This window comes from Phaenicophaeus curvirostris, chromosome 7 (genome assembly GCF_032191515.1).
Source record: "Phaenicophaeus curvirostris isolate KB17595 chromosome 7, BPBGC_Pcur_1.0, whole genome shotgun sequence".
Taxonomy (NCBI): Eukaryota; Metazoa; Chordata; class Aves; order Cuculiformes; family Cuculidae; genus Phaenicophaeus; species Phaenicophaeus curvirostris.
The window spans coordinates 22252909-22266414 of record NC_091398.1 but is presented as its reverse complement, the minus strand read 5'-3'; the positions used below and the strand labels follow the sequence as shown (position 1 = coordinate 22266414).

Below are 13506 nucleotides of genomic sequence, written 5' to 3'. Positions count from 1 at the left end.
ACACTTTGATGTACCTTTCAAATATGTTTGGTTTTACTTGTATAGTTTTACTCCTGATTTTAATTCCCATGAATGCAGATTAAGCACACAGAAAAACAAAGTTAGTTTAAAGTTAGGGGAAAAGAAAGATGATAGCCCAATTCAGCAGTGGAAACAAAAGAAATTATTTCATTAGTTTCTCTCTACAGAGTTAGTGAATAAAGAGTAGATTTAGTAACATATGTTAAGACTGCTATTACCTTAATTTTTGCACCATACTAGGATAAATTTGAGATGTTAGACCGCTGTGAGAAAAGAAATTACTCCTGCCTTAAAATAATTTTACTCGTAATGTGTTCATGCAAAAGTTACTCAATCTATTGAGCTGTCTTTTAAGCCAAGAAGTACACAGGTTCTGTACAGAGAATCTGCGGCTGTGATCAGAAATGGTTAAGTAGGGAAATGATTAACTATGACTGCATAAGAATCTAAAACCACCTTAAGTACACAGTTCTTTTCTTCTGGAAGCTTTTTTAGATACTTGCTTTAATATTACTATGCTGGAAAAATAACTTCTTCACTGACCATTAGTCAACTGTTAGTAGAACACACATTAAGCCATGCTTTAGTCAATTTTACAACTACCACTTTTACCTCTACTAGTACTTCTAAAGACATAGTTTTTTGAATTGAGATAAAACAAAGGCTATGATTGCTAGAAACTTCATATTGAATCATTACCCAGCATAAAAACATTTTATTACAAGTTTTTTTTCCACATGGTTTTGGAAATCAGAAGCTGTAGGCTTTCTTCAAAGTAGTATTTTATGGATGCATCACATTGCAGACACAGACCTTAAGAAACTTCTAATACAGGATTAGTATAAGAGCACATACCATCGTCGCTGCTTCATTATCTTGGTCATTCTTCAGTAATAAGGAACACTGATGTTGACAGGCATCAGTATCATCTAGTGCAAGATACAAACGTGCAAGTTCCAATATTGCCTGTAGAATAAAATATTTAACTATATGTAATTCAAAAATGAAGAAAGTCAGCTCAGTTCTACGAGTATTAACTTGAGATTTTAGACCTTTAGGGAAAATTTATTTCTCTTCTGAAGAGAGAGCTTTTTCAGTTGTTTCCGATGGGCTCTTGGTCAAGTAATTTAATTCATTTCCATTTCCTTACCTTTAAAATCGAGAAAACTTTTCTTCTTCAAACAGATATTCTGGAGGTACACTGAAAGCAGAGCTGCTCAGATAGTACTGCTCTGAAGACTCTGGTATATTGGCAAGAAAAATTTTCTTGGGAAAAAAATGTAAATGCAGCTTTGAATTCACTGACAGAAGCAAATACCTCATTAACATTCACCGATTTGTTTGGAGTATAAGAAATTCCAGCAGAAACAGTTTTCTTATTTGCATTTACAAACCTACCACATTTGGACTGTGCATGGTTTCATTTTGGAGGCACAACTGCATAACAAATATTAACAAACTGAAATGTACATAAACATGCATCATTAAGGCCAAAATCCCGTCAGAGACTATTCAGAATAAAATGCCACAGAAAAGTTTATAAACATGACTTGCCACAGATTTAATCAAGTTCCCACTGAAGTAAATCGGAGTTAAACCAGTAACAGAGTAAAATTGACAGTAGAGAGATAGTAAAGCAATGTGACTCCTGCTCAATTTTAAATGGTGTTTTGAGTTTGTTTTCAAAATGAGGCACTTAGAATTGCAACACAATTCCTTCTCCAGTTACACTTGTGAAAGGCACTTCTGAATCAAAACAGTATTTTGAACATTCTGGTCAGGATCTGAAGGTTACTTCCATAATATTTAACAACCCTTTTATTCCTACTTCCTGTTATTTACATATTCAAACATATACTATATAATTCTGATGAAGAAAGGCAGGTGAGTTAGCACTGAAACGATATGGAGATAATTCATGTAAGAATTTCAACTATGAAGGCTTTCTCCAAATCACTGTCCTTATTGTGTATAACACAGTGGAACACTGAAAAGCAACCTGTTAGCCAAGGAACACTTCCTGCCTTTGGCAAGTCAGACAAGAATGCCATTTAAACTGGACTTCTACACTAGATTCTAGTGACTGGAAATGGTCTTTAAATTTTCAACTCCAATCCAGAAAACAATGACACTGTGAAATGATGTGCTTGATGCAGTCTGTGATCCACTTCAACTCTGCATTTTGAAATTGCATTGCTTCTTATCAGGTCAGAGAAATGAGATAGGGTATTACCTACCAGATTTAACTATGTTAAATGAAACGCAAACCAAAACCCTTACAACATGCACTGCAATCTCCTCACATTTAGCTAAATAATTTGTTTAATGCAACAAATCTGGTGTGGGTTACATTGGCTAGAATGTAGGAGATTTTCTTCTGATGAAACAAGGTACAGATGGCTCCAAAGGTTTTTCCAATACTTCCATTTATAAATTTAAAGAAAGTAAATTCTGTAAAGACATCAATAAATAGATGGGTAATTAACACCTTAAGTTTGTATTCTGTAATCTAAAAGAATCAAATTCCTACTTTGTACTAGCAATATTTTTAAGAATGAAGGGAAGAAAACAAGTTCAAAGCTACTGAAACTACAGAAAGAGTGAGATGATTCATTTATACTACTTGTGGGTAACCAAAAGTACTTTCGTTTCAGTACTCTAAGCAGGAAACAAGCTCCTAATCAGAAATTCAGTCTTAGGCTTTCTAAGATGTCATATATTGTCAGTATGTCATTATATATGTCATTATACGTGTTGCTAGCAAAGTAGCATTAAAACAAATGTCCAATAAGTGCATCTAACAGAGATATTCGGTACAAATGCCAGCACACAACACATCTTGTAACAATGGGAATCTTTAGCAGTATGATTTAAGCACAAATGGAAGGGAAATGCCATGCTGGTAAGGCTTTGATCCTGAATTAGTGGGATGGTATATCACAAAGCCATAGCTGTATCTGTACCATGACAGGCAGATTCCTTACTCTTAATAATACAATGGGGAAGTCATCCTCCTCTGACTATTTTAAGGAAGTTTTTATTCATCTCTAAATTGATATTTCTTCTCCTTCATCACCCTTACAACATGCCTGTCTCAAAGATGCTGAAGTTGTAGATTCAGGAAGGACCTAGATTCTAAAATGTAACATATGTCAAATATTAAAACCAGGTGATAAGCTGTTAATTTATCTGCTGGTGGTTCTGATATTTGTGCCATAAGAAGCAGCAAAATAAGAAGTCTTTACATACACCTAAATATACAACACACTTATGCTAGAAAAATAATGGAAATTTGACAAAAAATACATTTATTTTTAAAATCAAAAACACCCACTAGAATCTTGGCAATCACCACTTAATCTTGGTGATCATTATAAATTTCTTAGCCTTTTGCTGCTCCCTCTCTCACCTCCCAAATCCAAGGCAGTGAAACGAGAAGAAGGAAGTGGAGGGTAAAAATAAGCTCAAATTTAGCAGCAGTTATCAACATGCAGGTTTCTGGGAAGAAGACAATGCAGGGAAGACGGAAGCAGTGCAATAATCATCGCTCAACAACAGCAACATTTTGTGACTAAAACTGGAGTCCTACCAAATACTGATAAAAGTCTAAAACTACTAAAACAGATACAGAAGAAACAGAAATTGTCTGAACCAACCACAATCACAGGGACTTCATTCCAGAGGACAGGCAACAAGCAAGATTGAAACAATCTCCATTATTACCGTGCTATATCCTAACATGTCCTCAAATGAAATAAGAAGACAGGCTCACTGTGTGATCTGATGGACAACTCCCAGAGTGCATGCAGACCGCCACTTGAATCAGAAGCTTGTGCAGGAGACAGAAATCAGCAGTACATGCAACTATTTTACCATGATAAGCAATGAAGAGGAGAAAGTACAAGGCTCCATGTATATTGTAAAGCAGAAATAATTGCAAATATACTTCTACACTGTAGATAACTGGAAAAAACTTATGTTAGATATCAAAAATGACTGGAAAAACAATGCAAAATAGTCGGAGAACTGACCTTGTTATCGGTTTCACAGTGAACAAGAGCTTCTTTGTAAAATTTAATTGCTTTTTCGTAGTTTCGCTGGGCTGCACAATGTTTTGCAATCTCAGCACAAATTTCAGCTGCTAACTGTTTCTGTGCAGGAACTGCATTCAGCTGTTCTATCTGAGCCCGTTTAAGCACTCTGGCTTGTAATTCCCGAGCCTAGTGTGGGGAAACCAGTGAACAGTCAAAAATTTTCAAAGGAATTAATTTTATATTATCAACTTTAGAATAATGTAATTAGATTTTTAAAGTGCTCTATATAGAACACTATGTATTTTATAGATAACCCCCCCCAATAATAAAAAAATGGCTAAAATGTTTCTGCTATAAAAAAGGTCAACGAAAATGGCAAAACACAACAACCATTTCCCAATACCTCTCCCTCCATAACCTGTCTCCAGCTGCCTTGCTTCCCCAAAATTTCCATTAATTTGCTTTTCAGCAGGTTTTTAGTGTTAAACACATCCAAGAACATGGAATCCAAATACGCTTTCTCTAAAATACACCTCACAACAACTGCATGCCAATCTAACAATGCATAATATACACTTTATAGAACATAATTGATATAATAATACATACAGTATTTTGTGAAACGTAAGGACCATGATATTAAAGCAAAAAGCCAGGGTGGGATCCAGTGTACCCCTTGTGTACTTGAGGAAAAGTGTGGTATGAACAAGCTTATTTCATAGTCCATATAAGGAATATTTATGTCAAATACATTCATTTGATTAAAAGATTACCCATTTTTATTGGTCTAAATTTTCCTTGTATGTCTACGTCTTAAACTATTTATAACTAACCTCTTCCCAATTCAAATGGTTATGTTCCAATTTATAAATAACAGAGTTGTAATCACAAAACTGCTGGTGTGGGACATCATTGAACAAAGCCTCACTGTTACAGAGGAAAGCAACACTTCCACACGCAAGCCCTACAGTTTTGCCTAGAACAATTTTATCATCGTCTTCATGGATTAAGAACTTGCATAGTTTCCAAGCCACTTTCCTATATCAAAAACATTCAATAGGTCTGTTACATGCCTTCTTCCTTTTTTTTTCCCCCCTAAAATGAAGTTTTGAATAAACAAGATCTCTCGCCAAAATCCAGAAGGTGTATGTGCTTAACTCCTTTATTATGAACAGAAAATTCTGGAGAAAAAAAAAGGAAAAAAACCCCTTCAAATTTTATTTTCTGAAGTCCTTCATTTAGAAAGTCTGGAAGAGGTTGAGCTCTGTTAATAGGAGGTGCCCCAAAAGACTGCAGTTAAGAAAACAGCTATGCTTAATTCTGATTATACCTTATAAGTTTTCTTTGATTTCAACTGGAATTCTAGCCAAATAAAATATGTGCTATTTCATGATATTAACATACGTGATATTTCTGCTCAAGCAGTTTTTTACTGTCTTAACACTAAAATAAAATCTCAGAAGAGCTGTTTCACTCATTTAATAGTTCACAGGTTGAAGAGAATGAAGCACTAGTATTACTCTGCTTCTTCTTACCTCCCTACTATTTTGCCTAGCAGGGAAGTAGAATCAAACACAAAGTAAAATCTGTCTGGAACTTCTGAAATCACTCTGAAAACCAGAGGAAGAAACCTGTAAGACGTGGTAGTAACATGACTGAGCAGTTAGTCCTGCTGAAATAATCAAAATACATTTCGGGTCAATGAATACGGCAGCAACAGGAGAAGGAGCAGAAAAAGATTTTGAAGAAAAGTGGTATGAGGAAAGACAGTTTTAAGGGCAATAACAAAAACAACAACAAAAGGGAAAAAGGAGAACGACAACACAAAGTTTTTAAGTGTGATATAGTGAGAAACTTGAATGAACTAAACTAGTCAAGAAATGAGTAAAAGAATACACTGTCTGGGGGGAAATTTACAAAACAGAATGGGGAAAAAAGGTCAACTTTTTTCTTTCTCAAAGTACATTAAAAGGAAAAAAGAAGTAAGAATTTAACAACAGATTAAATAGTAATATGAGTAGGATTTTAGGTCTTATGTATACAGTTATCCTTCTAATCAGGCTACACAGTTTGCTCTTCTGACTGGCCAGAAGATGCTACCAAGGCTGTTTATGCAACAGAGTGGAGGTATGACAGAAGAGAATGTACTGACCCAACTTCTTCCTCAACCTTTGTGTTGAGAAAGTATCTTCTCAATGGATTAAGTTATCCCTAGCTTCCAACTTCATTCTTTCAAGCCTCAGTTTGACTGATAATATTCAGCTCCAGAAATGAACAGACATTATTGCTATTTGAAACAAACAGTGCTACAACAAAATGACAGGTAGCCATTGAATACTGTTCTGGATTGTTCTATGAGTGGTGCTCAATGCAGACCTAGAGATATGAAACCTAGCTATCCCCATAGCCATTTTTGTTTTCACCTGCTTTTCTAAAACTATGCTCCACACACAGGCATAGTATGACTGCAGACTTCCAGTAACATCTGCATTCTGACCTAAAATTCAGATAACACTGCTCGTGAAAGGTTAGACTTCCTAAGCATTCATGTTCTTTACACGTCACACCAGTCACGGGAACTTTTACCCTATCCTGTAGGCATTTTCCTCATTCCCAAAAATACTACAGTTAGAATCTGGATAAAAGTGAAACCAGGGAGAAAAGCGAGGACTTGCAAGCCTTCATAAGTACATTTGTTTTCCCCTTTACCTGTTGTAATGAAACAATAGCTTCATTGATCTTCTCCATTTTGCTGTAAATTTTTGCCAGAAGGATGAGGTAACGTCCATCTTCCATCAGAGAAGTCAATTCATTAACTATAAGAATTAAATGAAACAAACATGATTTTTGTAAGAACTGATCGTGGTAAAACCAAAAGAAAGATGAAGCTGTCTATATACTCCAGGCAAGAGCTTAAGTGAAAAGTTCTCAGCTCAATCTTATGTATTTAGAATTGTGATTTCACTCAGTGTATTGTTGATGGGCAAAGTAAACATTACAACCTATAAACAGAGTGAAATTTAAGGCCAAAGACATTGGAAGATGCAAAAGGATTAGAAAAAAATAAATTGACCGTTTAGTCTACATGCATTCTCAGAAATACAAGAGAAAAGCTTTTGATCTAAGTGGACAGGAAATAAAGCCACTCCTGACATTTCTTGCCTAAATCTTCCTCAAAGTCAATAAAAAATGTCCAACTTGATTTAATGAGTGTTACTGTACACTCAAAAGCCATAAGATTAGTTGATGAAATTTCTAGTGAGACCTCAAACTACCTGTCTTTGCTACAGTCTGGAATAGACATGAATACAAACAGCTATTTTAACTAAATATTTCAACATCTACTAAAAAAGCAGCAAGCTACATATGAATAATGGTTACAACATATGTGCTTAAAATAGCATTCAAAGAATACAGGTTGTCCCTGGCTTGTATTCATTTTAATGTATTGACAAAGTGGTATCTTGGGCACATTAAAACCTAAAAGCCATCAAAACTCATGTTCTGCCTATATTAATTTTTAAAAAATACAAGTAAATATATTGAGCTATACTCTACTAGCAAACTGTCCTCAAAGTGCTGTAACTGTGACATGCTATTCTAAATCAGAGATTAAGCCATGTAGCCAACCAAATAAGCTCATGCCCTCCATTACATTTCCTATATTTAATTTTTCTTGAATGATTGAAGGATATTTTATCATTCTTTAAAAAAACAAAATTAAACTGTTCAATAGTTTTCTCAATCAGCCACCCAGATATACTTTTTTTTCATGTGGAGAATATGTGTATATCAAAGCTATGCAAAGGCTATTGGCTTATGTACTTTCTGCTCTATTGTAAAATAGAAGAGAAGATTTTAAAGTACACTGGACAAACTATTTTATGCTAATTTATCTTTCCACACCAGAAGATCATGCTATCTTGAGCATGATTATTAAATTAGCCAGATCCTCAAAGGTTTCACTATAACAGGATATAACATTAAATTAGTAGACTTTTTCAGTAAGCAGTAAACAGACAGAAAACCAACACTCTCCTGCATAGTATTAAAGACCAGTAAAATAGTGACATAAGCCTACTGGGACTAGTAACGGACTTGATAATACCAACTATTTCTGTATTCAGATAGCCACCAAAGTTAAATTAAACCACTGCAAAAAGATTTCCTTAATTAAGAGTATTGCTCAGCAGCTCACACTAAATACGTTGAAGTTTCTTAACTGCCTCTCAACAAAAACAAGGAAAAAAAAATCCAAAAGTTTTAGCTTTGTAACTGCATATTCCTAACAGGTGAAAAGCAGTCCTAAGAGACATCTTCAACCAGCTTAATTGTTTTGTTCTGAAGGATACAGAGTAGCATTTACCACCTAAACAATCATTCCCTAACAGTAGGAATGATTCTTCTATTCTTGATCAATTCACAATCAGAACATTTGTTAGCACAGGAGTGAAAGAATCTTGCATGTGTGGAGCTCTGCTATTGTAGTTGCTGACTTCATCTATCACAGACGTTTCAAGTTTAAAAGTCTTGGGAAAAGAACCTTAAAATATAAGTGAAGTGTATTTTAGAGTGTATTTCTCATTTATGACTTAATAGTTTCTTATTCCTAGTTAAAAAAAAACTTTATACAGAACTTGTTTATTCCTTAGAATCATACAGAAAACACACAAAACAGTAGAAATTTTGTGTTTTGCTGTAAATTAACAACATTCCTACCTGGCTCATGATTTAAAGCCTGCTGAAGTACTTTTTCTGCCTTTTCATACTGCTTCAGTTTCATTAAAAGCTCAGCCAAATCATAGCAAAGGAAATTCTGTTGACCACTTCTCAATGCAGCCTCATAGTAACTGATTGCCTAAAAGGAAGAAATGTATTTATGAGTATTAAAGACAACCAGCTTGCTACTTAATTACTTATTGTTCACGCTGCTTAGAATTTTCTCTACTTTCTTCAATTCTCTTGTAACCAAGTCATTTCTAATAAATAGTGTATTAAAAAGATAGGTTTTAGTAGCAAGTTTAGACTTCCAAAAAATGTAATGCCAAATTAAAGATAAATTGAACAACTAGAGCCCACATTTTGATAAATATGCATTTACATAGCCTAACCACATTATCATATTCTATTTCTGACAGCATCACTGCCAATGTAAATAGTCTTGAAATAGGATGTTACTCCTCCAAGTAAAGGGAAAAAATGACAATCGGAATTATGTTGAAAAGGTACACTTCTAAAAATGAATTTGAAATATTTTATTGCTTTAAAATAGAACATGTTTAAACACACACAATAATGCACATATAAGAAAGGTTACCTGTTTAGGTTTAAGCAGCATAAGAACAATATAGCTGAAGCCTCAAGATAAAAATTTAAGTCCATGAAAAATAGATTACAAGTTTTTCTATAGCAATCCTAGGAATCCTCACAGTTAGATTATTAGACACACACCAAAAAAGGTCTGTGAAATCTCACGGAGCAAGCTTGGAATCATACTGAGCTGCTTGTAATACTGACTAAACCAGAAGCAACTGAAAATTCTAACATTGCAAACACAAAATACAGTTTGGACACACATTCCAGTAGTCTGCAGTTGCCCCCCAAAAATAATTTGTTCCTGTTTTCTTCAAATATTTTCTTATGTTTTCCCTACAATAAGAACTTAAAGCCTCTACTACTCTTCTCCCAGCCAATGCTAAGTTTAGGAGATGTAACCTCCTGTCAAAGGAAAAATAATTAAACATGGTTTTGAGTGCAGGCCCAAAACCACATCAGCTGCAAGTCACCATAACTACAGTTCTCTAGACTAGTATCCAACAATATGTAACTGTGCCTCTGACCAGATATTTTAAAGGGGATCTACAAACTTGCTTTCAGGATAAAAAGACCGTTTTGTGCTTTAAACTAAAAGGCTTCCTTCTACACAACCTGAAAACAGTGAAAGTGCTGTTGACCAATCACACTGAACATACACAAGAACCAGCTTATATGTCACAAACACAAAAACTGTATATTCCCTGGAACAACACACCGACTTCTCTGGGCAGCCCATTCCAGTGCCTCACCACATTCATAGCAAAGAATATCTGCCTAATATCGAATCAAGTCTACCCTCTTACAGCTTAAAACCATTACCCCTAGTCTTATCACTCCCTCAAAAAGAGCCCCTCCCCAGCTTTCCTGTAGGCCCCCATTAACTACTGGAAGGCTGCTATAAGGTCTCCCTGGTGCCTTCTCTTCTCCAGGCTGAACAATCTCAACTCTCTCAGCCTGTTCTCCCAGGAAAGGTGCTTCAGCACCCAATCATCTTCATGACCCACCTCCTAACTTCTTCCAGGTCCAAGACAGATAGACATATCATTATTTGAAATAACTTCCATAAGTACAGAGAAGATTGTGCTAAGTGCCTATGGAAGAGATGCTGCTGAAACAAAGCACAGAGCCATTTCTCTCATGTGGTCTCCCAGGCACTTTCTGTACCCATTACTGTTTGTTATTTCAATACAAGTGACTAGAAAAAAGAGTAGATACCGAAAGTTAGGAAGCTGGCACTAAAGTCTCTGCAATTTGAATGTGTCTGTCAATGCATATCAAAGCTACTTGTACAGAATGTATACATGTCAACTTGGAAAAACGTTAGCTTCTTCTGGAAAAGAAACGAGAAACTCTTATCTTCTTTCACTGCACATATGCAGAAGAATACTGTAAGCACCAAACAGTTAAGTCTTTTTGGCGATGCTATTTAAGAACATTGTATTAAAATGATCAGCGAGATGTGAACAAAACATGAAACTCAAGGTCCAGATTCCTGTATGTAAGCACTGAGGGTACAGTCACACCATTTTTCCAGCATTACAGCCTTGCTTACTTCATTCTCAGGCTATCCCAAAATAGCTTCTTCCCTGTCCTCTGCAAGGGACAAAGAGCTTACTGACCATATATTTTGAAGGTGATCTTCATGCAAACCTACTTTCACGATACAGTCTTTTTTGTGATTTGAAGTGAAATGCTTCTTCTAATCAACCTGAAAACACAGTCAGGCAAACCCCACATGCAGATAATAATTGACACAATACTTAATTAGTCCAATGCTGTATTTATAAAATACCTTTGAATAGTTATGCGTTTTGATTAGGGCTTTTCCAATTCTACTTGCTAAAGCTGGATCTTTTGGATTTTTCTTCAAGGCCTGCTCATAGACTTCTATGGCTTCATCAGGCTTTAACAGTAAAAGACAAAAACACGGAAGGCAAGGATTAAAACTAAAAGTATATGAAGAAGACAAAATCTAGAAATGACCACCAAGTAGCAGTAGTTCATTAACCACAATACTTCTGAGAGAAGAATGGTCACTACGAAATTGCAGGAAGTGTAAAGCCCATGTAAATTTACATTTCCATACTCAAACAGAAAGTGGAAAGAACTGGGCAAACAGATGAGTTTAAATTAACCACGGAAATCTCTCTACTACTATTCTAATTAGTTAACAAACTTATGCAAAATTATTACTGTGTCAGACAAAGGAAATTCTCTTTTGCTTTGTAATTCTTCATTAAGGAGAAAACTACACACAGACATTAAACAACCATAAATCACCTACATATCCCTAAACTAGTATCCTAAACTATTAGTTGCATGTCCTAACCCAATCTATTCTTTCAAAATACGAACTTAAACCTGTATCCTTCAAATTCCTATGTCCACTTGACTACACCATCCTCTACAAATAATGTAAAACATTCCCAGTTCATCAAGAAAGGAAAGGATGTAAAAAATGTACAGGAATTCAATAATTTAAAGCTTTTAAATAAAACTTTTGATATGGAACTAAGTTACCTAGAATTATTCTAAGCTTCAGAACTCTCCTAATCAATTCAATCTTCTTTCTGAGTATAATTTAGCTCTAACTTTAGAGTTTTACTAGTCTTAGAGTATGTCAGTGTTCTAGATAAAATTCTCTCCTTGACTTTCACCTTGGCAGTTATTAGAAGAAGTGAATTAACAACTTTTCCTTCGAACTTTGAACAGTTACATTGTAGACAGTAATTATGTTTTGTGTTTTTTCCCTATCTTAGTTTGTTTGCCAAATACCAGTAAGAGTCAGCATGCTACATTGTCTCAACTTGCAAAAGTCAACAAATGACTCAATCATTCTATTCATCTCTAGCAAGCACTCACCTCTTGAATATTCATGTATGCATCACCAAGAAGAAGAAAAGTATGAGCACTTGGCAGTTTTTCTACCAGGTCTCTGGAAACACAAGACAGAACCTTGATCAATATTTAAGATGTCAATATTGGTGTCCAAGCAACAACAATGTGGAGCACAACAATTTTATCCTCTGCAGATTTTACTTTGCCTTTATTTCTGAATATAAAACGAAAATCCCTGAGATCTTTCCAAAATAAGAGTTCCAATTGCTGTTTTAAATATTACAATACTTACTCAAACGAATTCATTATGTCACTTAATATTTCTAACTTATTATGGTAGAAAGAGAAAAAAAATAGTTCACCGTATTGCAATTAAACATCTATGCACACATAATAAACTTTTACCTGTAGCAGGCAGCATATAACTTCTTATCTTTCCTGTACTGAAGATAAATATCTGCCATTTTTTCTTTAGCTTGTATGAAGTAAGGCTGTTCAGGTGTAATATTTCGGAGCAGAGTCAAGGCTTGTTCAACATCCCCTTGAGCAATTGCCAGATCTGCATTTGCAATCACGACTCTTAGTTCCTCAGGAGTTCCAGAAAATTCATTAATAGCATCTTGCAGTACTATAGTAGCTTCATGCTGCAAATAATAAAACCAATAGCATTAATGCATTTCTTGTTGTTTAACAGTCAAAAATAAGCACATCATAAGCAAATGAATGTCTGGAAGCATTACACAAACCAGCCAAAAAAACAGAAAAAAACCCCAAATCATAGTATCCATTAATTTTGCTAAAACATTTAAAATGTTTTTTCCTCTTGATTTTGCAAATAAAATTTATGTGATATAAACTACCAGAAGAAGCTTTAGTAGGGAAAACATCTGTGTTGCATATATGCAAGGAGATAGACAAAACTGAGCTGGACGATGCCTTGGAACCCTGCTCTAACAGGTTCTGCTTTGAGCAGAATGACCTCCAGATGTCGCTTCTGACTAACACGATTGCACGGCTCCTCTTGGATTCTTAGAGTATGCAGAGTCCTACTGCTTATTAAGATACAGCTGAAACTACGAATGCTGCTACACAAAGATATGGACATGATAAAAAAATACTTCTAACAGAATTCTGACAGCAAAACAGGAATGTTCATGCTGACAAGTAAACATCAACAGTATCTCCTCCTCAAAATTAAAGGAAGTTTCATAGACTCAAAACTGATCATCTGCAGTTTGGGGGTTTCGGGGATTTTTTTCCTGTACATAGTTTAAAGTTCAAGCTGTCAAGTCAGCTA

The 13506-nt window shown here is 35.1% G+C and overlaps 1 protein-coding gene across 1 annotated transcript in view; it reads right to left on the bottom strand.

Moving 5' to 3' along the window:
• TTC21B (tetratricopeptide repeat domain 21B) overlaps positions 1-13506 on the bottom strand; it is a 41307-nt gene that overhangs the window by 11011 nt on the left and 16790 nt on the right. Inside the window, exons 15-21 of the mRNA XM_069861176.1 lie at positions 12615-12853; positions 12234-12306; positions 11164-11274; positions 8775-8913; positions 6765-6871; positions 4053-4241; positions 877-987 (exon numbers count right to left, since the gene is read on the bottom strand). Coding sequence (XP_069717277.1) covers positions 877-987; positions 4053-4241; positions 6765-6871; positions 8775-8913; positions 11164-11274; positions 12234-12306; positions 12615-12853 — 969 coding nt within the window. The remainder of the gene's footprint in view (positions 1-876; positions 988-4052; positions 4242-6764; positions 6872-8774; positions 8914-11163; positions 11275-12233; positions 12307-12614; positions 12854-13506) is intronic.